Source organism: Marmota flaviventris, chromosome 13 (assembly GCF_047511675.1).
Source record: "Marmota flaviventris isolate mMarFla1 chromosome 13, mMarFla1.hap1, whole genome shotgun sequence".
Classification (NCBI taxonomy): Eukaryota; Metazoa; Chordata; class Mammalia; order Rodentia; family Sciuridae; genus Marmota; species Marmota flaviventris.
This window is the reverse complement of record NC_092510.1, coordinates 84,421,530-84,447,547: the sequence shown is the minus strand read 5'-3', so window position 1 is coordinate 84,447,547 and position 26,018 is coordinate 84,421,530. Positions and strand designations below refer to the sequence as shown.

The 26,018-nt window shown below is 46.2% G+C and overlaps 1 protein-coding gene across 2 annotated transcripts in view; it reads right to left on the bottom strand.

The window, feature by feature from the left end:
- The window catches only part of Rgs3 (regulator of G protein signaling 3), a 116,544-nt gene extending 90,843 nt beyond the window's left edge, over nt 1-25,701 (bottom strand). For both annotated transcript variants that reach the window (XM_071600856.1, XM_027949406.2), the window contains exons 1-5: nt 25,592-25,701; nt 10,126-10,176; nt 7,057-7,115; nt 5,993-6,087; nt 4,962-5,030 (exon numbers count right to left, since the gene is read on the bottom strand). In XM_071600856.1, the coding sequence (XP_071456957.1) occupies nt 4,962-5,030; nt 5,993-6,087; nt 7,057-7,115; nt 10,126-10,176; nt 25,592-25,670 (353 nt within the window). In that variant the 5' untranslated portion in view covers nt 25,671-25,701. The remainder of the gene's footprint in view (nt 1-4,961; nt 5,031-5,992; nt 6,088-7,056; nt 7,116-10,125; nt 10,177-25,591) is intronic.
- Nucleotides 25,702-26,018: the final 317 nt, after the last annotated feature.

Sequence of the window (26,018 nt, the reverse complement as noted above, 5' to 3'; positions counted from 1 at the left end):
ATGAGATTTCAAGGGTTTATTATATGATATCGCCTACCTTTGCATATGTTTGAAATGTCTATAACTTTTTAAAATTCACAGAACCTTGAAGCTGGAAGAAACCGTAGAGACAACTGCATTTCACAGGCAAGGACACTGAGGTCCGGGCCTTTGCCAGCACTTGTTTGTGGATCATCGTGTTTTTCTAAGTGAGTCCCTGGACTCACTTAGGACCTTGAGGAATCTTGGACCCAATGTTTCCCTCTTACCTCCTAATGGTTTCAAAATGTGACCACCACTCATGTGGCTGGAACGATTTATATCAAACTCTGCTATTCGTGCTCAGAGAAGCAGCCTGAGGCCTGAAGGGGATGCTTCTGACTCAGAAAGAGCAACTTCAGAGTTATTTATCACCCAGGCAAGGTCATCAAGGGTACAGACACAGGCTTGGGGACATACTGCCTGCATTTGCAACTTGTTCTCATTGCATTTCAGCTGTGTTACCTTGATGAAAGGTCATAAACTTGAGCAAGGTCCATAAACTTTCTGAGCAGGTGAAACCCCCAGGGAGGTCTATTCTTGCCTGTAAAATACCTACAATAATAATACCCCTAAGGTGGTGTGAGGATAGATTAGATAATGCCTGGCATGTGCTTGCTTAGGGTAATGTCTACTCATAAGAAGTGCTTGATAAGCATAAGCTGTTACATAACCTCAGGCTGAGTCCTGGGCCTTTGTAGCCTCAGTTTCCTCTTCTCTGAAGCCAGGGACAATACTCATTCATACCCTTCAGGGCTGTTGTGAGGATTAAACAAGATAATGTATGGAAAATGCTTGGCACAGAGAATTTAGCAATTGCCTGTTTCCTTCCTTCCATAATTGTCTTTCACGTTAAAAGGTTCAATGTCCATCCTTCAGAGAAGCATTCGGCAGAGCATTCAGCAGAGTCAAAGTTTCCTGTCAGCCCTGTCTGTCCCTCACCCGGCTCAGGCCTTCTCGTTCAGAAATGGACCAGTAAAGGACAGGCCACCGGGAAGACACCAAGACTGAGGCCCCACTGCTGCTGCCAGCTTCTGCAGGGCCATCTGCTCACAGACAGACCTGCCTGAGCCTACCCTGTCCCTCTTGAGCTTTGAGCTGGGACTGTGACCACAAGTTGGGCTGTGTTTCATTTAATAAGGAATCTCACTTTCCCAAAATAGGCAACAAGTGGAGACGCGGCTCTGGTCACGCTGCCTGGCTGGGGCTGACTCACTCCACCCACCCACCCACCCCCCTCACTTTCTCTTCCAAAAAACATGACCTGCGACCTGTATTACTGGCTCCTTCACATGCAGCTCCGCCCCTTGCTGTGTTCTCCACGGAGGGAGAACCCCGTGGGAGGCGTGGTCCAGTCCTTGCCTCCACCCGGTGGGTGAGCAGAACACCCATCTGCCTCTCTGACACTCCTGTGCCTTCGTAACTGTCTCTGCATTTCCCTACCCCTTCAAAGACACAGTTCTGACCCTTGGCCTTGAACAAGGCCCCTCCCTGCCAGAATGTCACTCACCTCCTGTCTCCACGGTCATGGCTGCACACCTCCATGTGGCTCTGGTGAAACCTCTCTCTCCCTTGTACTCCAGGAACAAAGGTTTCCCTCCTCGACCTCTGCAAAGCTGACCCACCTTCCCCTCTAGTACACTCTGCCTTCGCTGGGGACACCACCAGCCACCCAAGAGCTAGCTTTGACTTTTGCTGCACTCACTGGCAAATAACCACTAAGTACTATTAACTGAATCTCTCAAATATGTCCTGCTTCTATTTCCTTCCTCTCATCTCTGTCGCCTTGACCTACCAAAGATGTAACCAAACCACAGATCTAGAATGTGCATCTGTCATTCCCTGGCTTGACACCCTTGGGTATCTCCCAAGGGCCAAAGGTTCCGGCTGCATGCACTTGTTTAAAAGAAGATTCCTAGGCCCTAACCATGAAGATCCAGATTTAGTCCATCTGATGTGGCCCCTGGGAACCTGCGTTCCTCCCAAGCATCCCAGATGATACTGATGCACATCCAGGATTGAGAACCACTGACCATTAGGAGAAAACCCACTCTGCACAGAACCCATAGGAGCATCTGGTTCAGCTACACTACCCCTTCATCTCATCTCCAGCCAGGGCCGACTTTGCATTTAACTCTCCAGCAACACCAGTGAGTCTGCAGGTACCCCTCACTCTGCTCCTGCCCTCTCTGTGCTTCTGATTCTCTCTTCTGTCTTTTTGCTTGCATACCCATGAGGCAATATGGTGTTCAGTTTAAGGAATCAGGTCCATCAGTAGGCTGAGGCAAGAGGATTGAAGGTTCAAAGCCAGCCTCCACAATTTAATGAGGCTATAAGCAACCTACTGAGACCCTGTCTCAAAATAAAAATATATTTTTAAAAAGGGCTGTGGATGCAGCTTAGTAGTTAAGCACCTTGGGTTCAATTTTAATCCCTGATACAAAAAAAAAAAAAAATACTCAGGTCCAGCTGCCTTGATTCCCATCCTAGCTCTACTTCACTGTATGGGTGACCTTGAGTAAGGTACTAGCCTTTCATAGCTTCAGTTTCCTCTTCTGAAAATTTAGGAGAAAACTATATCTTCAGAGTTTTTATAATAATTAAATGAGATAATGTACTGCCAACCCCTAACTCAAGGTTGGCACCCAGCAAATGGTTGCTCTTGTTATTAATGTGATGTCCCCTTCCTCATCCATACCATTAAGTCTATCATTGATCCTCTAGTGAGCAGGTCAGTCTCTGATAGATCCCATGAGTTCTCAGTGCCTAGAATGTTGGTGCCAGAAAATAGCAGCTGAATGGATAGATGAATGGATGGACAGATGGGTGGGTGGATGGATGGATGGATGGATGACTGAGTGGATGGATGAATGGATATATGGACAGACAGATGGGTGGGTGGATGGATGACTGAGTGGGTGGATGGATGGTTGGATGGATGGATGACTGAATGGATGGATGAGTGAATGGATAGATGGATGGATGAATGGATAGATGGGTGGATGGATGGACAGATGGATGGATGATTGGACAGATGGATGGATAGATGATGGATGAATGGATGGATAGATAGATGGGTGGGTGGATGGATGGATGGACAGATGGGTAGATGGATGGATGGGCAGATGGATGACTGAGTGGATGGATGGGTGGTGGATGGATAATGGATGGATAGATGGGTGGGTGGATGGATGGATAGATGGATGGGTGAATGGATGACTGAGTGGATGGATGGATGGTTGGATGGATGGATGACTGATTGGATAGTTGAATGAATGGATGGATGGATGGATGGATATGGATAGATAGATAGGTGGATGGATGACTGAGTGGATGGATAGATAGATAGATGGGTGGTGGCTAGATGGAGGATGGATGGACGGATGGATGGATGGACAGATAGATGAGTGGTGGATGGATGGATGGATGGATGAATAGATATGTGGGTGGATGGATGACTGAGTGGATGGATGGATGGGTGTACAGATGGGTGGATGTATGGATGGATGAATGGATTTAGATGGATAGATGGGTGGATGGATTACTGAGTGGATGGATAGATGGATGGATGGATGGATGGATAGATAGATGGGTGGTAGATAGATGGATAGATGGATGGATAGATGGGTGGGTGGATTGATGACTGAGTGGATGCATGGATGAATGGAGAGATGGATGGAGAGGACTCTAGCACCATGAGTACCACTCTATGAGGAAAAGCAGATACTCTATTGAAGCAAAAGTTCTTCATTTTGAAAGTTAAATAGGGCCCAACTCTAAAAAGTATACTCACCAAAAAAATTTAGTAAATTATATACTAAAAAGCATTTAGGGGCTAGGATATACAGGTCAATGGTAGCATGCTTGCCTAGCATGGGCAAGGCCCTGAGTTCAATCCCCAGCACCACAAAAAAAATAAATAAATAAGCTTCAACTCAAAAATATTTTCCAGGTCTAAGCTGGTGAGTTGAGCTGGTTTTCATCCACCTAGGTCCCTTCCCAGTCACATTTGGTTCTGATTGCTTAATAAATGTTAGCGACCACCTCATCTCCCAGACTCCTCCTGCCGTACCTGCTGCTCACAGTGAACTGCTCTCACTCGCCTTCCAGAACAGCCCATTCTCACGCTCCCCTGACCAGCACTCCTCTCTGCTCTATATTGCCCGCCACTACTAAAGACTGCACATGGCCTCCTGTGTCTTGGGCTACCTGCAAGATCAGCCTGTTTGGATTCTCCTACAGGATACTTCTGCACCTGGCTGAGCTGGCCGCCCTGCAACCTGAGCCCTCTCTACACATTTCCACCTCCCTGCCTTTCCTCAGGCTGTGCCTGCCTGGAATATGCTCTCTGACCTTCTCTCCTCGTTTCATTTATAGTCTCTGTTCAAGTTCAAAATCCTACTTTCCCCAGGAAGCCCCCTTTATCATCAGCCCGCAGTGAGCTCTCCCTCTTCCCACACTGCCTGTCCTCGTTACCCATCTCATTCCTCATGCATGTGGACAATATTTATTCAACATCGTCATGCTAGGCACTAGGTACAGTGTGCTGAGTAAGAGCAAAATAGGCCTATTTTTCATGGTGCATGGAGTCCTGTGGAACTGGACATGTATATGTTGTCACCGTAATGAATCTCCATGCGGCACCCCTTGCCCCCACCTGAACACTGGGCACCTTGACAGCAGAATCCACGTGTGGGTTGATTGGCACCCCTGGAGGCCAACGCTGTGCCTGGTTGATACCAAGCATTTGGCAAATCCTCATGATAACAGGATTCTCAGCCTCACTTGGAGTGATGGTGACTCAGTAGGTGGCAGCCTCTGCAATGTAGCACTGTCCCTACTACTCATCTGGCAGGCATTAATGGAGCCCCTGCTGCATGCTGGCCTCCTGGCTGCCACCCACAGCCCAGAGCAGGGTCTCCGTCCAGCTCAGCAGTTCTCACCTGGTCTTACTGGCCCTGTTCCACACGGTAACCAGAAGACGCTTGTGGTCATCCTCTTCAGGGACAGGACTGTGAAGCAAAGCAGACCATTAGAGAGCTAGGAAAGCCAGACCCACCAAGCCGGTCATAATTGCAAAAATCTGAAAAGAACCTCAACAGCTGGTTAAATAAACTCTAGCGTGGGAGATGAGTACTTACACGGACAGAAGAGTTTATATTACATTGTTAAGGACAAAAAGGAGGTTACAGCACATCATTATGAAACAATTCCATTTCATAAACACACGCACACGTCCACGCCCACACCAATGAAGGCCCTGATGAGGGATACAGAAAGGCCTATCTGTCTGAGTTGTTGAACCATGGGTGTTTTCTATTTTCTTCTCAGCTCCTCTGTTTACCAATTTTCTAGAATATGCAAAATCACCTCTTGAGGTGGAGGGGAGAAACCAAAATATTATTTTTAATTTTCACTCATAAGAAAAGACCAAATGTCTGTGACCTTCCCATTGACCTCAGAGTGCAGAGGTGGGGAAAAGAAATAACAACAGCAGTTCCCAGTCTGCCAGGTGATGCCACACATCGCATTGACAGCTCCTAGATCCCCCGAGGCAGGTGTTATTAGTAGCCCTACTCCACAAATGAGGAAGCTGAGGCTCAGGGAGGTTAACAAGTTTAAATAAAAAAGGGGAACAGGGAAGTGAAATGTCCCTCAGCTTGGAAAATTCCTTCTACTGCAAGAGAAATCTTGGCCCAAGGCATGGTGGGAAATTGCCTACTCTTCAGGGGCAGCCAGGCCCAGGCTGGGCATTTTAGTTCTGAGAACCAGCCAAGTGATACCTTATCACTGTGGACCTCACTGCTGGGCCCAGGGCCAGGGATGCAAGGACACAAGGGAATGAGAAAACAAAGACATCCTTTAAGTCACTGTTTTTCTGCTTAGATCCAGTTCTAGATTTGGCAAACAGAGCTGTTTCCAAATAAACATTCCTTCCCCCTCCTCTTGAGGGCCCATTTGCCCAGACTCTTACAAGAAAAAGTGTTCATGGAAAGCAGGGTTTCTGCAGTCTGGAATGGTCTGCGTCTTCTGAAAGCGCATTCGATTGTTTTCAGGGATCAAGGAAACCTTGAGTTGAAGAAAAGCAAGTGTTAGGTCACATCGTCACCTAAGTCCAGCAGCCAACTCTGTGCATTTCTGTGCTAAAGGCTTCCCAGTGTCCTTCAAACCAGCCTCTGCAGAGGATTGAGTGGGGTCCCCAGTTAGATGCTGGAGAGGAACAAGGAGCATGGAGCAGGAGGTGTTGGGAGTCAGATCCCAGGACAGGGCCTCTTGGTGGTGGTACCAAGAAGGCGGCCCAGCCAGAGATGGGGTAAAAAGGCACCTGCTCTGTTCTTCCTCCAAGCTGGGAGATTCCCCCAAAATCCAAAGTTCTCCTCTCTTCTAGGCTCCTGACAGCTGTTGAACAGCCCTTCACAAGAGGCTCCGCTCCTTCTCCTGCAAGGCCAGGCTCTCTCCCCAGTGTGCTCTCCCCTGCAGACCCCCAGCCATGCTCTGGATCAGGCCCTCATCCAGGCCCTTGAGCAGGGGAGGACTTCAGGAAGAATGCAGAGGGTAGCACAAGGGACTACGCCTGTACCCATTGCCACACTAAGGGAAGCTCCTGGCCTCGTCTCCTACTAGAAGCCTTCACCAAGAGGACCCAACTCAGCAGGCTCTTCCAGGCCTCAGAGACACTCCCTCCGCTCCCCTGCCCAATCCTGACTACCCTGCTTCTAGCTTTGGAGGGTAGGGAGTAAAAATATTTTTTACAAGAGGTCTTGGATTTCAGCCACTCATGTGCTCACTGTGCCCATCTACATGGATGACCAGGATCACAGTTAAGATTCTAGCTCCTGCCCAAAGCTCCAGGGACCAAGGTGGCAAAAGGAAAGGGTCTGTCCTAGCACAGAGCCTAAGCAATGCCCACTGACCCAACGAGTGAGGTGGTAGCTACACTCAAATGGCCTGAGCCTGTGGATATGCTGGGACCTTGGGACTCCACCCAGTGGAGTCCCTCAATACCCCCAACAATACCACCCCTCCAGTCTCACGTACCTTCACATAGGGATCACAGACGCCGGGCTCTTTGCTAATCAGGCCTTTCCCTTCTATGACTAAAAGAAAATTGAAATGTTGGGGTGGGGGGGAACACAGCTCTCTCTCTCTCTCTCTCTCTCTCTCTCTCTCTCTCTCTCACACACACACACACACACACACACACACACACACACACACTAGCTCAAAGATCTGTAAAGAAATACACGGCATACCTGTGAGTAGTGGGCATGGCCCTCGCTCCCAGGCCCTTCATCTGTACAACAACTTTGGATATAAACCCCCTAGGGTCTAGTCCATGCCACCGTCCCCCACATTCTAGCAGCACCCTCATCACGACACCACAGGGTGTGTTCACTTCCCTGAATCTTACAGCTGGAAGGGAACCTAAAATATATACAGTCCAACCCCTCCTGAAGGGGGCAAATGAGGCTGCAAAGGGGACCAAAGAAGTAAGGAGCTTGCCAGAAATCTCAGAGCCCTGGGGATGTAGAACCCCATGTCCTTGGACTCCCAGTCCAGTGCTCCTTCTGCCTTCTGGGGTGGCAGGGCCAAGCTGGCCCTGCCTGATGAGCTGCACTGTGTGGTGGGCAGAGCGGCCCCCAAGCTCGGGTTCCAGAGGCAGACAGATGCCAGCTTGGCTCCCAGCTGGGCCACGTACTGAGCACACATGCTAGAGCATCACCTTGTCTTCTCTCTGAGACGGACTTTGCCATTTTTCCATGGGTTAGAGCTGACAATATGCACTTCACACAATGATCGTACCCGTTAAATGAGATAATGTATCTACAGTGCTTAGAAGAGTGCCTGGTAAATAAGCCACTGCTCCACAAATGTTTCTGCTAGAGAATAAATAAAGGCCAAGGGACAGGCGTGGGCTGGGTGCCGGTCTAGTCATGAGGGCAAGAGTGACCTGTCGGCCTGAGGAGCCTGAGCCTCCTTTCTGTTTTCTTTTGAGTTTGGTTTTGAGGGAGCCCTGGAGTTGGCCTGGACAGAGCCCCTGGTAGTCTGGGGCAGGAGGCCTGGGAAGCCAAATGAAAGGGACGAAGGGCTGAGGCTGGGGCGAAGCCAAGACAAACTGTGCAGGACAAATGGGGTGGTGGAGGCCAAGGCGCATTCTGCAAAAGCTGTTTGCACAGCTGGAGCCAGGCTCTGTCGGGCAGAGAACACCCCTCTTCTGGTCCTTGGGAACTTCACCTTGGGCCCCCTCAGCCACAACCAGGGAACCCCGGCGCCCCAGGGTCTGTTGGGCCCTGCATCCTAGTTACTGTTTCTGTGTCACCCCTCCCTGGAGGGCGTGGCTCCCAAGGGCAGGACCCAGGCCTGAGGGCCTCCTGGGTCACAAGTGGTAGTGAGGCAGGCCTGGCCCCTGCCCTCGCTGCACTCCACGCTGCTGGAGAGACCAGACACAGGGTGGCTCTGTGCAGCCAGGCTGCGATGGGGACACAAGGAGGGAGCAATAAACTCAGCCCAGGCAGATGGGGGGGTGTGACTCTCAGAGGGAGAAAAAATAACAACATGAGCCGCCTTCCTGCCTGAATCTTGGTGATGGGGAAGGGAAGGCAGACATGTTTCTTGCAAAAGCAGAGGGAGGGAGGGAGAGTTATTTTTCAAAGGGTGTTTGACAAAGAGGGAAGGATTTTCCAAACACAAAGAACAGTAGGTGCAAAGGCACAGAGGCATGGTCAAGCGGGGTGTATACAGCAGGGTCCAAAGAACTACAAAGGACAGGGGGTGGAGGCAGCCCTGACAGCAAGAGCCAGGGTGGCTGGGGAGAAAAGCAGTAGGGTCCAGGCAGTGGGGACCATGACAGAAGCTTGTGACTGTTTACATGTTGAGTAAAGAACAAATGGATAAATGAGCATGTAAACTATAAGACCCTCCCGTGCTGTGGGCCAGCCATACTAGATGGATCTTCAAACGCAGCAGCCCTCTCTGGCCCCAGGACCTTTGCAATTGCTGCCCCCTGCTCCCTTCTGCTTGGGGCGGGCCTGCTCCTCCTCCAGGGTGGAGTGTGATTATTACCACCTGTGCCGTTCTCCCTGGCATCCCATCAGCACCACCAAGACAGGAGTAAGCGCTTCTCAGTGTCCCCAACCCCTACCCAAGCCAATGCTCAGCCACTATTTTTGGAATTTATGGCATTCTTTTTTATTTAACCAACACTTATGTAGGGTTTACTATATGCTGGGCTCTGTTCTAAGCAATACACTAGTCTTAACTCACTTCATTCTTATAACAAGCCACGTGACGAATTCTATTACTACTACCATTCAACGGAGAAGAAAACTGAGCTTGCTCAACGTCACCAGCCAGAAAAGAATCAGAGCTGGGGTTCAGATTCTGGAGGTCTAGTATGGTTTGGATGTGAAGTGTCCCCCAAAAGCCCTGTGTGAGACAATGCAAAAGGTTCAGAGAAGACGGGCGCGTGGCCTTGGGGTCTATATTTTGTATCAGGCAGTGGAGTCTCTCTGCTTCCTCATCACCCCTGAGCTGCTTCCCTCTGCCACACTCTTCCTCCATGATGTCTGCCTCACCTCACCTGAGGAATGGAGCCTGCTGTCTGTGCACTGAGACCTCTGAAACCGTGAGCGCCTCAATAAACCACTCCTCCTTCACAATTGTTCTGATCAATTCCTTTTGTCACAGAAGCAAAAAAGCTGACCAGAACAAGGCCTGACAACCAGACTGTGATCTGAACATGACCCTGCACAGCCATCAGTGGCTGGAGAAATGAATGAATGAAGGAGAAAAAGAGAGAGAAGCTGAAAGGGTGGGAGAAAGGACCAGCTCCGTGGGTGGAAGGACAGCACCAGGGTCCCAGGGACAGCTCCGGGCTCCACAGGCAAAGGCCCACTGTGTGGACTCCTGACCCAGCAGGCCGGCTCCTGGCTGGCTCTGCAGAAAGAGCCCCGAGTGAATGACCACTTTTGTCGATGGGCACACAGCAGGACACAAAGATGAGACAAGAAGCTATGGCCCATGGCAACGCCACCCCCCAACCCTGGCCCCAGGCAGGAGGGGAGTGGCCCCTCTTTGCTACGTGAGCCCGCGCACAGCCATACTCACTGTGGAGCAGCAGGACCCGGTCCTTGGTGTCAATCGACAGCTTCAGCTGACCTAAGGAAACCAGAGAAACAGCCTGCCTCAGCTCCTCCAGTGAGCGCCATGGTGACGGGTGCTCCTCTGTTCACACCAGGCCATTCAGAGAGGCCCACCATCTCTGGCTGGGAGGGCCCTCAGAAGCCACCTGCTCGGCCTCTCTTCTACAGTGCCTCCAGCGTGGTTCCCCCGCCCCACTGGTGCCACTGGGGCGATGGGGAGACACTGTCACTGTGGATAAAGGTGTAGGACCGACAGCAGACTCTCTCTCATCCCGTTGGAGGGCCCACGAGGATGATTTCTGGCAATACCAGCTGGAATTTAAATGTGCACATCCTTCTACCCAGCCGTCTTCAGTCCAAGTTACCAACAGAGACAAATCCCACACAGGGGGACACAAAAGCTGGCACCACAGCACTGCTTAAAGTACGGAGGGAGAAACCAGAAACACCGGACTTCCCACCTGCAGCTCTACTATGCAGTACCATGGACCGGCCCCATATGGCCTGGCAGGGGGGACCGTTGAGAAGTATTTTAACTTCTCAATAAACAAATGGCAGAACATATGTACCCCCTGTTCCTTTCCGTGAGGGTATATGCACTGAAAGGGGACCAGATTAACACAGTGATCACCTCGAGGGAAGAGGCTGGGAACAGGAGGGTCAAGAAAAATTCCAATCTAGGACTGTTATTGTTGTTTTACAATATTAATATATCCATAATCTATAATTTAAAATAAAAAGGGAGCTGGATACGGTGGTACATGCCTGTAATCCCAGAGGCTCGGGAGGATCTCAAGTTCAAAATCAGCCTCAGCAAAAGCGAGGCACTAAGCAACTCAGTGAGCCCCTGTCTCTAATACAAAATAGGGCTGGGGATGGGGCTCAGTGGTCGAGTGCCCCTGAGTTCAATCCCCAGTACCCCATCCCCCCAAAAAATCAATAAAATAGGGGCTGGGGTTGTGGCTCAGCGGTAGAGTGCTTGCATAGCACGTGCGAGGCCCTGGGTTTGATCCTCAGCAGCACATAAAAATAAATAAACAAAATAAAGGTATTGTGTCAACTACAACTAAAAAATAAATATTAAAAAAACATTAATAAAATAGACTTCTGGCAAAAGTCAGCAAAGAAAGCTATAATTAAGTTTAGGAAAGAGGAATATAACTAAGATATAAAGGTTCAGTGGTTGAGTGCCCCTGAGTTCAATCCCCAGTACCCCCACAAAAAAAATAAAAATAAAAAAGTAAAAAGAGAAGACAAAGAAAGAAAGAAAGAGGAGAGGAAGAAAGAAAAGAGGGAAGGAAGCCGGGAAGGGAAACTGTGAAGACAAGAAGCACCAGATGGACAGCCAGGGAGGAGTGGGGACCAGTGAGGGTTTTTTCCTCCTTGATTTTCCTGTTTTTAATTAAGAGAGGAACGTCAAAATAAAACTCCTCTTCCTCACGACGTATTAAAGTCCCCACTTCAGGCTGGGGTGGAGCTCAGCACGCGTGAGGCCCTCGGCTCCATCCCCAGCACTGAAAATAAAAGTCCCCCTCAGTCCAGCCCACTCTTCCTGGAACCTCAGAAGATCCAGAATTCTGTGCACCCAGGGGACACATGCTGGGGAGGTGAGGAGTCAGGCCTGCTCTGTCTGGAACAACCATTCTCAGCTGTCACCTCCAGCAATGGGGAGCTCTCTTCCCTTTCTCTTAAGCAGCTGGGTATTCGATGCTCCATCTATTGAGCCAAGAGGGGCCTCTCAGTATCTTTCGCTCACAGGATCTGGTTCTGCCAGCTCTGCATTGTCCCCTGTAGACCTGATGTTCAAAATGCATCCACCATTCCTCATGACACTATGAGACCTTCCCTTGTCCCCCCAGTTGTCATCTCCGGACATGCCCCAGGAAACTGGGCTGGGGGCTGGGCTTGTGCTTCATTGCTGGCTGGAGGAAGGGCAGACAGGGTTGGGAGAACTAAAGAAGGGACTCTGCATGTCTCATAACTGCAGGAGCCCCTAACCACGGTGACTGGCAATTCCTCGGAACTCTCACTGCAGATGTTTGCTCCAGCCAGAAGCAGTTCAGACTCCAGCTAACTCGGGTCCTGCCCTTCGCCCATCCGAATCCTTGCTGCTCTCCTGCCCAGGATACAGGTCTCACAAGCCCAGGAGGCCTATTCCAGTTCCAAGCCTGATGACTCTCCTGTCATTTAGGACCATGGTGTCCATGGCTGGGAGTGGAGCTAATGATAGTGGTCCCTGCACCCCTGAGCTGGGATCAGATAATGCTGGGAGTGAGCCCTTAGATGACAGGTTCCATGGGAATCCACTGTATTATTATCTCAAGGTCTGAGAATTACCACTTTGGGGGTTCACAGAGCTGAGAACCCTCCTATAAAAACTGTGTCCAATCCAGTATGGAGCAAGAAAGAACAGCTTGGAAACAGACAAGGCCAGCAGCACACGGCAGATCTCACCAACTCACAGCAGCTATGATTAACATGAGACATGTTTTCCAGAAACTTCTACCAAGGCAAAGCCAACTCTGGCCCAAATGTGTTTGAATTTCCAAAGCCCTGGGAAGAGCTGTGCTATCTGACCCCTATCACCCAAGAGTGGCCCTTCCCAGAAATCAAGATTGAGAAGTCTCCTAGCACAAATGTCTTGGTCACTAATTCTAGTTGGCAAACATGAGCCCCTGCATGAAGGAGGGCAGATCCAAACGTTCAGGAGCCTGTCCTCAGGGAGCTCCCAGCCCCGTGGCTCAGACAGAGATGCAGACAAGGCCAAGGCTAGCACTAGAGTAGAGGATGGCCTGAGGCCAAGATTGACTCAGAAACCATGAGTCTGCAAGCTCCCTGCAGCTCCCCTGGCAGGCTCGGCCAAGCAGGGCTCCTCAGGGAGGGCCAGGGCGCCCCCTGTTAGAGCAGTGACCAAATCCAGCAGGCCAGGCTCCAGGCTCCCTGGTTTCTTCCCTCTGGGCTCACAGATGAGGGTAAAATGAGACCCTCCCTTGTGCTGTGCCTGCCCCCTCTGTCCTCCCCATCAAATGTGCAAGTCAAGGCTCCTGAAATCATCTTGACCAACTCTTCATTTGGTACCCAGAGCAGTCATGCCCAGAGTCCAGAGCCAGGACTGGAGGCCAGAGGTCGGCCCTGACCCCAGCACTGCTTCCTGTGTTGACAGTCTTCTAGAACAATTATCATTCTCAAACGAACATCAGCCCCATTGCATCTGCCAACTCAACCCTTAGGTTCAGGAGGAGAGAGAGCCGCAGACCCTCAACAGGGAGCCTCAGTTTTTCTCAAGAAGTCAAGAGGAAGCCAGGAAGGGGGAAGCCTCTGAGAAGTGTCTCCAATTTAGAAAAATAAGCCATCAGCAGGAGGAGGACTCTTCAGCTGGATAGGCACAACCTGATCAAATGCTTCACAAGTCCCCCATCCCTGGTCTTTCCAATAGTCCTGTTTCCTCCTACACCTGGGAGGGCTGTGGAGGGTGGGGGTGACCTATGAGAGTTCCCAGGAATGTTCAGGCTGAGGGCCTGAAGTCATCCTCATGAGGCGTGTATAGGGGCCCTGGAGGGAGCATGTTCCCATTTCCCATGGGCTGCAGTTGGGCACCACCTCTGGCTGCAGAGGCTGGTGGTGACAGATACCCAGGGTGGCTGCCACCGTGCTACCAGGAAGCAGTGACCTGGAGACAAAGTGAGAAGAAACAGGCCTTCCTAGGCCAGAGAAAATGCTGAATAAGAGTGAGTTTCAGAAAGCTTGGAGAGGGCAGTGAGCCCAAATTCTGCTGGGCACAGGATTGGGGGTACAGACTCACTGAGCACCAGGCCAAGGGTATGATGGGAGTCAGCTACAGAAATTAAATGGGCAGATCCCCAGCAGAGGACGACCACCGGGAGACGAAATCCGACTCTCAAGACAGTCAGGAAGAGATGTTCCCAGAAAACAAAGACATGGGCTGCAGCCCTTGCTACACTCCAGAGTTCAAAGGCATGTATCCCCAAGGAAGCCCCTGCCAACCTAGGATGTGCACAGAATTCATCCACCAGAGACCTGCCTGGTAGCATGAAGCAGCAGCCATCCCCAAACCCAATTCACCCCAAAAGCAGGGTGGTCACACTTGAAAAGCCACAGGAAGGATGATACCAGGACAAATGTACCAAGGAGATCTGGTCTGCGCAGCCCAGCCAGGCGCTAATATCCATAAATTCACCCTCCATTTATGAGTCTGCCCTCAAGCCTACAAGCAAGACGAGGGAGTGTTTTTCCTTCCAGAAAGGGTGCTCTGGCCAGCAGAAATCTTCTAGTCTACTCAGCATTACCTAATAAATTAACATTCAGATCTGTGGAATTAGATTCCTGTGGATCATTTGCAAAGGATTCTAGGTCCTTCCTGGGCAAGCCAGTAAATTAAACTTTGTGAATCTACCCCAGTCAGCATCTGGGGTTGGCTGGGCCATCACATCGCCAAAGCCAGCAGTCTGTGGGGCCCTGACTCAAGCATCTTACTGGCCTCCTGCGATCCCACACTAGTGGTCAGGGCCACGGTAAACCCCTGGGCTGGGCACACGCATGCGGAGAAGGAAGGCGACCTTCTTTGGATGTTTACTGGGTATTCAACATTCTACTACATGCTTTTTGTTTATTTTATTCCTCCAGCAACTCCATGAAATAGTTCCTGTTTTTAATCCTCATTTACAGGAAGGGAAACTGAAGGCTAAGAGTTAAACAAGCCACCCAGGTCACACAGCCAGTTAAGTGGCAGAACTGGGGCTGGACGCTAGGCAGTCCGGTCTAGGGAACCCACTTTTAGCCACTCTATCCCTGTGGGGGGCTCAAAATTGGTCTGCAACATCACTGATGCTCCTCCCTCCTGTTTTGAGATGGACTTAGTGGCTTGTTTCTAACAAAGAGAATGTGGTTGAGGTGATAATGGGTGACCCCCAAGAATAGAATGTAATAGGCATTATGGGCTCCTTTAAAAAAAAAACAGCTATATTGATTTAAATTCACCAATTGAAAGCATGTAATTCATTGTTATTTAATATATTCCTAGGATTATGCAACCAATCATCACTCTAATTTTAGAACATTTTTATCTTCCCCTAAAGAAACCTCATGCTGTACATTCATGTTCAAAACATGAGAAAAACTAGGGTGAGTAGGAACATACCTCAACACTGTAAAAGCTATATATGCTAAATCCAAAGCCATCGTCATTTTAAATGGAGAAAAATTGAAAGCATTCCTGTAAAAACTGGAACAAGACAGGGATGTCCTCTTTCACCACTTCTATTCAACAGAGTCCTGGAAACTCTAGCCAGAGGAATTAGAAGAAAGAAATTAAAGGGATACAAATAGGAAAAGAAGAACTCAATCTATCCCTATTTGAGACAAGGATTCTATATTTAGAAGACCCAAAAATCTCCACTAGAAAAATTCTAAAACTCATAAATGAATTCAGTAAAGTTGCAGAACATAAAATTAACACCAATAAATCAATTGCATTCCTATACATCAGTGATAAATCAAGTGAAAGAGATATTAGGAAAGCTATGCCATTCACAATCACCTTAAAAATAAAATATTAGGGAATCAATCTAACAAAAGAGGTGAAAAGCCTCTACAATGAAAACTGCAGAACTCTAAAGAAAGAAATTGAAGAAGACCTCAGAGGATGGAAAGATCTCCCATGTTCTTGAACAGGCAGAATTAATATTGTCAAAATAGCCTTACTACCAAAAGCACTACATAGATTTAATGCAATACCTATTAAGGTTCTGACAACATTCTTCATAGAAATAGAAAAATCTGTCATAAAATTCATTTGGAAAAATAAGAAGCCCAGAATAGCCAAAGCTATCCTCAGGGAGACAAGTGAAGCAGGAGGCATCACAACACCAGACCTTAAATTATACTACAGAGCTATAGTAACAAAAAGGGCATGGTATTAGCACCAAAGCAGACATGAAGACCAATGGTACAGAACAGAAGACACAGAGACAAATCCACATAGATACTGTTATCTCATACTAAACAAAGGTGCCAAAAACTTACATTGGAAAAAAGAGAGCCTCTTCAACAAATGATGCTGGGAAAAAATGGAAATCCATATGTAACAAAATGAAATTAGACCCCTATCTCTCACTCTGCACAACTCAAAGTGGATCAAGGACATGGGCATTAGACCAGAGACCCTGCACCTACTAGAAGAAAAAGTAGGCCCAACTCTCCATCATGTCAACTTAGAAACTTTATTCCTCTACAGGACTCCTAAAGTGCAAGAAGTAAAAACAAGGATCAATAAATGGGACGGTATCAAACTAAAAAGCTTCTTCACAGCAAAAAACAATCAAGGATGTGAAGAGAGCCTACAGAATGGGAGAAAATCTTTGCACCTACTCCTCAGATAAATTTCCAGAACATATAAAAAACTAAAAAAACTTAACATCAAAAAAACAAATAACCCAATCAATAAAATGGGCTAAGAAACTGAACAGACACCTCACAGAAAAAAAATACAATCAGTCAACAAACATAGGGAAAAAATGTTCAACATCACTAGCAATTAGAAAAATGTAAATTAAAACTACTCTTAAGATTCTATCTCGCTCCAGTCAGAATGGCAATTATCAAGAATACAAGTAATAATAATGTTGGTGAAGATGTGGGGAAAAGGTACACTCATACATTCTTGTTGGGACTGCAAATTGGTACAACCACTATGGAAAGCAGTATGGAGATTCCTCAGAAAACTTGGAATGGAACCACCATTTAACCCAGTTACCCCACTCCTCAGCATATACACAAAGGACTTACCATAGTGACACAGGCAAACCAATGTTTTACCAGCTCAATTCACAGTAGCTGAACTATGGAAACAACTTAGATGCCCTTCAATAGATGGATAAAGAAAATGTGGTACATATAGACAATGGAATATTACTCAACCAGAAAGAAAAACGAAATTATAGCATCTGCCAGTAAATGGATGAAACTGGAGGCTATCATGCTAAGTGAAATAAGCCAATCCCAAAAAACCCATGGCCAAATGTTCTCTCTGATATGAGGGTGCTGACTCACAATAGGTGGGGCGGTGGGGTGGGGGAGGTTTCACCAGATTGGACAGGTTGGAATGGGGGAAGGGAGGGAGGAAGGGAATGGGAAAACAGTAGAATGAATCAGACATAACTCTCCTAGGTTCATATGTGAATATACACCATTGTAACTCCACAACATGTACAACCACAAGAATGGAAGTTACACTCCATGTATGTAGGATATGTCAAAATACATCCTACTGTCATTTTTAGCTAAAAAGAACAAATGAAAACATTTAAAAAGAAAAAATAAATCCCATGCTCATTAGCAGCCACTCCCAATTCCCCTCTCCCCCACAGTCCCTGTCAACTGCTGATCTACTTTCTGTCTCTATGGATTTGCCTATTCTGGACATTTCACATAAAGGGGATCCTAAAACATGTGGTCTTTTGTGACTGGCTTCTTTTCACAGAGCATAATATTCTCAGGGTTCGCCTACATTGTAGCAGACACCAACACTTCATTCCTTTTTGTGGCCAAACAAGATTCCATTGTGTGGATGTGCCCCATTTTGTTCACCTGCTGATGGATGTTTAGACTCTTTCTACTTTTAAGGATATGATGAATAATGCTGTTGTGAGCCTCTGTGCACAACAAATATATGGGCACACTTTGGAAACACAAATATAACATATACTCATTTGTGGGCACATGTTTTCACTCCTCTTAGATACATAAGCAGGAGTAGAATTGTTGAGACACATGTGACTCTATATTTAACTTTTTGAAGAACTGCCAGACTCTTTTCCAGTGGGAGCACTATTTTTACATTCCTGTCAGCAATGTTACAAGGTGTCCAACTTCTCTTCATCCTCTCCAACACTTGTTATTGTCCCTTTTCATTATGGCCATTCTAGCAATGGGATATTTCATGGTGGTTTTGATTGGCATATCACCGATAACTAGTGACATTGAGCAAAAGCTTTTTCATGTGCTATTCACCCTGGAATATTTCTTCTATGGGAAAAATGCCCATCCAAACCCTTTGTTCATTATTAAATTGGGCTATTTGTCTTTTTATGGGGATTCTTTCTTGCTTTCACCTCTGTATCACCAGCTCAGAAGGAAGCCAGCCGCCATGTCATGAGGAAACTCAAGCAGCCCTATGAAGGGGCCCATGCCCATGTGATGAGAAACAGAAGTCTTCTAACAACAGGTAGCAAGAAACTGAGTCCTCCTGCTAAGAAACTTATGAATAAGACTTAGAAAGACACCCCGCAACCCCAGTAAAGCCTAGTTAGACTATCGCAGCCCCAGTTAACTTGACTGCAACCCCCATGAGAAACCCTGAGCCAAAACCACCCCTCTAGATATGAAGAAAAAGAAACACTTTTACACTGTTGGTGGGACTGTAAATTAGTACAATCACTATGGAGTTTCTTCAAAAGACCAGGCATGGGGGCTAGGCTTGTGACTCAGTGGTAGAGTGCCTGCCTAGCATGCATGAGGCACTGGTTTCAATACTCAACACCACATAAAAATAAAAAAAACAAGTAAAATAAAATTATTGTGTCCATCTACAACTAAAAACAAAAATATTAAAAGAAAAAAGACTAGGCAGGGAACCACCACCATATGCCCTAGCTATACCACTCCTTGGTATTTATCCTAAAGAAGTCAAGCCGGGGGACCGGGGTTGTTGCTCAGTGATAGAGCACTTGCCTAGCACGTGGGAGGCACTGGGTTCAATCCCCAGCATCACATAAAAATAAACAAAAAAAATAGAGGTATTTTTTTTTAAAAAGACTCATCTCACATTAAATTAAAAAAAAAAAAAAAGTCAAGTCAGCATACCATAGGGATACATGCATACCCATGTTTACAGCAGCACAGTTCACAAAAGTCAACCTATGGGACCACCTAGGTATCCATCCATGGATGAAGGGATAAAGAAAGCATAGTATATATACATAATGGAATTAAATTCAGCCCTTTAAAAAATGTGAGATTATGCTATTTGCAGAAAAAATGGATGGAATTAAATAACATTATGTTAAATGAAATAAACCAAATTCAGAAGGTCAAGGGACATATGTTTTCTCTCATATGTGGAAGCTAGAGAGGAAAAAGGCAAAGAAAGGGGGAGGTGTCTCATGCAAATCAAAAAAAGATCAGTGGAGGAAAGCGGGTATGAGGCGGGCATGAGGCAGGGAGAGAGGGGAGAAGTGCTGGGGAGTGATATTGGCCAAATTATGTTGTTACATGATGTGCATGTATGGGTGTGTAACAACAAATCCCATCATTATATACAGCTACAATGTACCAACAAAAAAATGCAAAAAGAGGAAAAATAAATAAATAAAATATTTTAACTCATAAAAAAAAAGGAGGAGGAGGCTTTGGTTAGCAGGGGGAGGATCTTGAAGATCTGTGAACTGGAAAAGATTTAGAAGACTGTGAGCAGAGCTTGGTGGGCAATTCTGGCGTGAGCTGAGAAGACCAGAATGCTGATAGGCTTGTGGTTCACAGTCATCTATCATTCTGTATTCATATGTGAGCCATATACATGAGAAATAATACTCCTTTTGGTTCATGTAAATATATGACCCTTATCACCATGATAAAGAAAAAATAAAGAAATAAAACACCCCTGTAAGCTACTCCCAATCTCCTGACTCACAGAAACAGTAAGATAATAAATGGTCACTTAAGCCAATAAATATTGGGATAAATTAAGTCACATAAATTATAAGGCAATTTTTCAATTTTAAAAATTGTGAAGACAAAATACAGTTTTCAGATACACCAGTACATTCTGACTAAGGAACAAAGACCTCCCGGTTTGGGGGTCTTTGATTTTCTCAGTAAAGAATGATGACAGATTGAAGCCATGCCCGTTGCAACTGAACTGCAAAACGTGGAATTGTCCCGTGTAAATCGAGAACAGCCCCATGCATTCACGAAATGCATCACCCGCGGAGCAAATGGCTTCCTTTCATATGAACTTATATACAATGCTATTATGTGTAGAAAATTCATGTTATTCTACCTTCCGTGATTTTCCTTTGGATTTTATTATTATAATATTTTTAAATTACATACATAAAGTCATATAATTTTAAGTCTAAAATTGTCAATTGTATATTTACAGACTACTCATCATCCCTCTCTATTTCATATTACAACTTTTTCTCCATAATTAAATATGTATTATTTTATAATGATGAGCATCTGTTATGTGCTTGCTGATGGCTTGAAGCCACACAAGGGAATCCATAATTTATTTTCATTATCTTTCACATTAATGTTATTTTTTTAAAATTATCAAATAAGGTTTTCCAGAGGAGGAAGTTTAATACAAAAAAGAGAGAGAGAGAGAGAGAGAGAGAGAGAGAGAGAGAAGAAGCAGGGAACTATGAACAAGTGTGGGTTTTGGGCTGGTGCAAGTCGGCTGTCACTGGGCTGTGAAAACCAATGCGTGTGAAGTGCCTAGCACAGAGGGCACAGCCACTAGAAATGTATGGTGGAGACTTCCATGTCTGGGGTGGCAGAGCCACTGAGGAAAACTGGAAAAATATACAAAATGTTAAAAGCATCTTCTTAGAGCCATAACCAGATAGAGAGGAAGAGCTGAACGCCTGGGGGATGGAGGGCTGCGGAAGGACACCTAGTGTCTCCCTGAGCTAATTCCTCCTGAGATAGCTCCAGACTCCAGGGGGACAGCTGAAGGGCCAAGCAGAGTTCTCGGCCACCTCTCAGGTCATGAGGAAAAAGGGCTCAGAGAACGGGGCATCCCGAGAAGTCAAGTTCTTCTGAACCCCTACCATTTGGGACCCTAAAGGGTTGCTCTTTAGGAACAGGGTAAATTATAACCACACACAGCTCCTCAAGGGACCATAGCTCAACCTCAAATAATCTCCGTCCCTAACATTTAATTAAGATCATCCTACTACTCAGGAGGCTAAGGTGGGAGGATCACTTGAGCCCAGGAGTTCAAGACCAGCCCCAGCAACATTGTCAGACGAGAGGGAGGGGGAAGAGAAGGGGGAGGAGAGGAGGAGGAGGAGGGGGAAGAGGAGGAGGAAATGATCATCGCAGAATGCCAGCTAGTGACCCCACAAAGTGACAAGCAAATAAAGATCTTTTTGAAGGAAGACATCATCTCAGGTCTTCAAGAAGAAAGATGCCACCTCCACACCTGCTCCTTGGTTTAGACACAGAGGAGGGGAGTGAGCGAAAGATTAGAAAAGACATGCCAGGCAAATGTTATGCCCGGGTAGCTACGTTAATATCAGGAAAAGTAGATTTTATCTAGAAATAAGGAGAAATCTTCATAGCAAAAGAAGATTTCATAATAAAAGCCTCAATTCACCAGAAAAATAATCATTCTAAATTTGCATGTTCTTAATATAGCTTCAAAATATATAAAGGAAAAACTCACAACTCCAATGGGAAGTAGACAAGTTTACAATTATAGTGGGAATTTTTAACACACCTCACTTGGTAACTGAGAGAACAAACTGGAAAAAAAATCAACAAGGATACAAAATATTAGAGCAATGTAATTAGCAAGTTTGACCTAAACTTGACATTTGCAAAGAACACTGCATACAACTGCTGCAAAATTCTAGGTGAAAACACCTAGAAAAACTGGCTATCTGCTGGGCCATCGAGCAAACCTCAATGAATTTCAAAAAACTGCTGGATACAGAGAATGTTTTCTGATCAAAATATAAAATAAACAACAAAAACATTGCTAGAAAAAAATTTGAAAATTAAGAAATAGACTTCTAGATTATCCATGGATTGGAGGAGAAATAACAACGGAAACTAGAAAATATTTTGAACTGAATCATAATTTATATATCAGACATGAGCTTCTAGATATTGGTAATATTCAATTTTGACTCTGGTGAAAGAAAGGTACGTGCATTATGATAAGTCACTGAACTGCCCCAGTGGTGAGGGGGCACTTTTCTATATGTTTGTAATACTTCATAATAGAAAAGATTTAAAAGGAGCATCCATAGAATTAAAAAAAAAAAAAAAGAACAGAGAGCTATTGAGCCATCAGAAGCTGTGAGGAATCTCTGAAAGCTCCCAAGCAGATGGATTCCAAGAGAGGAAAAGCAGGAAACTCTGAAGACTCCAACCAACACGGGATGAGCTCCTGAGAATGGACGGTTTCCCGAGCCAAGCCTGGGAGGGCTGAACACAGGGATCACGGAGCAGCCAGCAGGGACACACCGAAGGGCTGACCTCACACTGCCTGACACAGGCCACAGCTGGGACAGAAGAAGATGAATTCTTTATCTCCATGGCCTCTGGTGAGGGGCAGGAAAAGGGTAGAACAGGGCCCCAGTGAACATGGAAAAGGAAAACAAAGGGCCAGTGAGCCCACGCTGTGCCTTAGCCCACTCTGCCTTCAACACAGCGTCTTCCTTCTGATGAACCCGACACCCCAGGCCCACGCTAGAGCCTGCACTTAGAGCTCCTCCCCACAGCTCCCATCTTGCAGGCTCACCTGGGGGTGGCATTTCTAAAGAGAAGTGGGTTGTCTTCCACCTACATCCCTCAGAACACGTCCAGCCTGCCCATCGTCTCCTGGCCCACACACCCTGCAGAAAGGGCAACCTGTTCTCCACTTGATCACTCACCACTTCCAGGATACAGAGACCTTAAGGAGGGTGACAATTTGGTTCAGAGACTGCAGACAGGTTAATAAATTGGCTCATCAGGCAAGCTGATACACTGGAATCCCTTCAATAAGACACTCTATAAATATTTATCCACATTTTTTGTGAATTTGATTTTTATTTTCTATATAAAATATTCTACCCAAAATTCAGATGGAAACTCAAGGGACCCAGGACAGTCCAAATAATCTTGAAAAAAGAAGAACGAAATTGAAGGATTTATACATCTAATTTCAAAACATAACTACAAAGCAATAGTAAGACAGTGTGGTACTGGCATAATGATTGATAAACAGATCAATGGAATAGAACTGACAGTCCAGAAATAATCCCAAGATCAATTGCTTTTTAAAAATATTTTTTTAGTTGTAGATGGACACGATACCTTTATTTTGTTTGTTTATTTTTTTAATGCCCGTGCCTCACACTTCACTTGCAAGGCAAGTGTTCTGCTACTGAGTCACAATCCCATCCTTCAATTGCTTTTTAATAAAGGTACCAAGATCATCCAGAGGGGGTATAAAAATATTATCAATAAATGATACTGGGACAACTGGATAGCCACATACAAAACAATAAAATTGGACCCTGAGCTCATATCATATACAAACATTAACTAAATGTGGATTAAAACATAAATGTAAGAGTCAAAACTATGATACTCTTAGAAGACAGCAGAGTAAATCTTGTGACCTTTCACCTAGCAAAAGATTCAGATTATGACACCAAAAGTACCAACAACAAAAGAAAACTTAAATTGGACTTCTACAAAATTAAAAACACTTGGTCTTCAAAAAAACAATATAAAGAAAGTGGAAAAAATCTACAGATTGAAATAAAATATTTGCAGATCATATATCTGATAAGGGGTTACATCTAGAATATAGGAAAAAACTCTTCTAACTCAGTAATAGAAAAAAATAGCCCAATTTAAAAATGAGCAAAGGAATCTGAAGAATATTTCTATGAAGAATATATGCAAATATCAATAAGCATATTAAAAAGGCTCAACATCACTGGTGTTTAGGAAAATGCAAATGCAAACCATAATAAAATACCACTTTACAATTCACTGAGATGGCTGAAACTAAAAAGTCAGATAATAAGAAGTGTCAGTGAGGATGTGAAAAAAGCAAAACCTGCATACATTGCTGATGGTGTAAATTGGTGCAGACAGTGTGGAAAAGTTTGACAGTTCCTCAGCTAGATAAACACAGAGTTAACATATGATCCAAGAATTCTACTCATAGGTATAAGAGAGAAAAAAGAACATCTGTCCACACAAAAACTTGTACATAAATGTTTGTGGCAGCATTATTCATAATAGCCAAAAAGTGAAGGCAACTTAAATATTCAACAACAGATGGATGGATAAACAGGATGTGGTATGTCCATACAACAGAATATTATTCAGCCATAAAAATGAATGAAATGATACATGCTACAACATAATTAAACCTTGAAAACATCATAAGTGAAAGAAGTCAGTCCCAGATAAACATGTATTATATGATTCCTTTTATATAAAATGTTCAAAATAGGCAAATCTACAGAGACAGAAAGTAGATTAGTGATCGCCTAGACTTGAGATGAGGCAATGAAAATGTTATAAAATTAACTGTGGTAATGTTTGTGCAATTTCCATTGAATTGTACATTTTAAATAAATGAATTGTATGTATGTGAATTATATCTCAACAAAATTTTTACCAAAAAAATGTTAATGAATATCCTAATCAAAACAAAAGAGATAATCCTGGGGAAAATATTATGTATACTTCTAATGTCTTCTTCAAAGTACACCAATTATTACAATGAAGAAAAAATTTCCCTCTAGAGTAGTCAGGTTCTAGACTCAGCTTGCATAACCCTCCCCTGAAGTGAACACCCCCACAGAAGTGAACATTTCCAGAAGGTTCAAGTTCAGGTACAAGTCTTGGCTCATGAGAGATCTTCCTCTCTCTGGGCCCAAGCCTTCACAGAGGAAAAAAAAAAAAACCCTCTGCACAGGGAGTTGCAAGCCCAGGGAAGAAACAAGGGCTGTACTGTAGAGAAGGGCTGTTATCTTTACTATGGATACTTGGAAGGTCAGGTTTGTCCAGGCCTTTGTGACAGCAGCTGCCCAGCTGGTATTTGGAAGAACTCCATCTGCAAACTTAGCAGCTTGGGAGTGGAGGCCTACTGCCCCTTTCTCCACTTTAAGTTGAAGGGCAGCCCTGGGAGTCTCCCAAGGTCTGTCTTGGAGGAGAGAATTCTCCCACCTCGGCTGCAAGATACCCAAGGAAGAAGTCAGATTACAGGCTCCAGGGTGCGCCACAGGAGGCAAGGCTACCTGGACTGACCCTGCACCTGTTGAGTCGCTGAGTCAAAGGAAAGTGGGTGAATGAGATATCCAGAAACTGAACCTTGATTGCACTGGAGCTGCCTGCTAATGGGAAACTCCGTGGTGACAAGCCGGGTCTCTGAAAGATTAACTGGAGCGTGATTATTCCAGCCAAGTGAGGCAGAACCAACAGCAGCTGGCACCAGCGGCAGGGCAGCAGGTGGTGTCCCGCGACTCGCTGCGCCTGAGCCTGTTCCCTGAGCCCTTCTGGGCGATCAGAGGAGGAAGGAGCCAGAGAAGTCGCCCCCAGATGGGAAGAGCGCCTGCCCAACCTCGCCTTTCACCACTGAGGGTATGGGGGGGCAGCCTTGCCCCCCAGGCACTTACCAAAGGTGGAGAGGTAGAAGGACAGGTCCCGGCGGGCGCGCTGGTTCCCGAAGGAGACGCGGTGCAGAGAGCCCTCCATGGCGTCCCTGCTGCGGGAGGGGCAGGGTAACCCGAGGTGGCTGTGTTGTGCGGGTAACCGGGGCAGCAGGCTAGCCCGCGCCCTGCACCAGCGCCTCAGAGCGGCGGCGGGCGGGAGCGGAGGCCCGGCTGCGCAGCGCTGGGGAACGGCCGCGCGCCCGGCCCTGATTGGCCCGCGCTGGTTTGAATGGGGAGATTTCCACCTGATCTGGCAGACGCGGGCCAAGGGGAGGAGGCGTGGGCGCCCCGAGCAACGAGGACAGTCACCAGCAGTCAGAGGAGCCGGTTGCACCCGGCGGCTGCGCCAGGACCCCTGGCTCCAGCACCGCACTTGGGGCTCGGAAGTGCC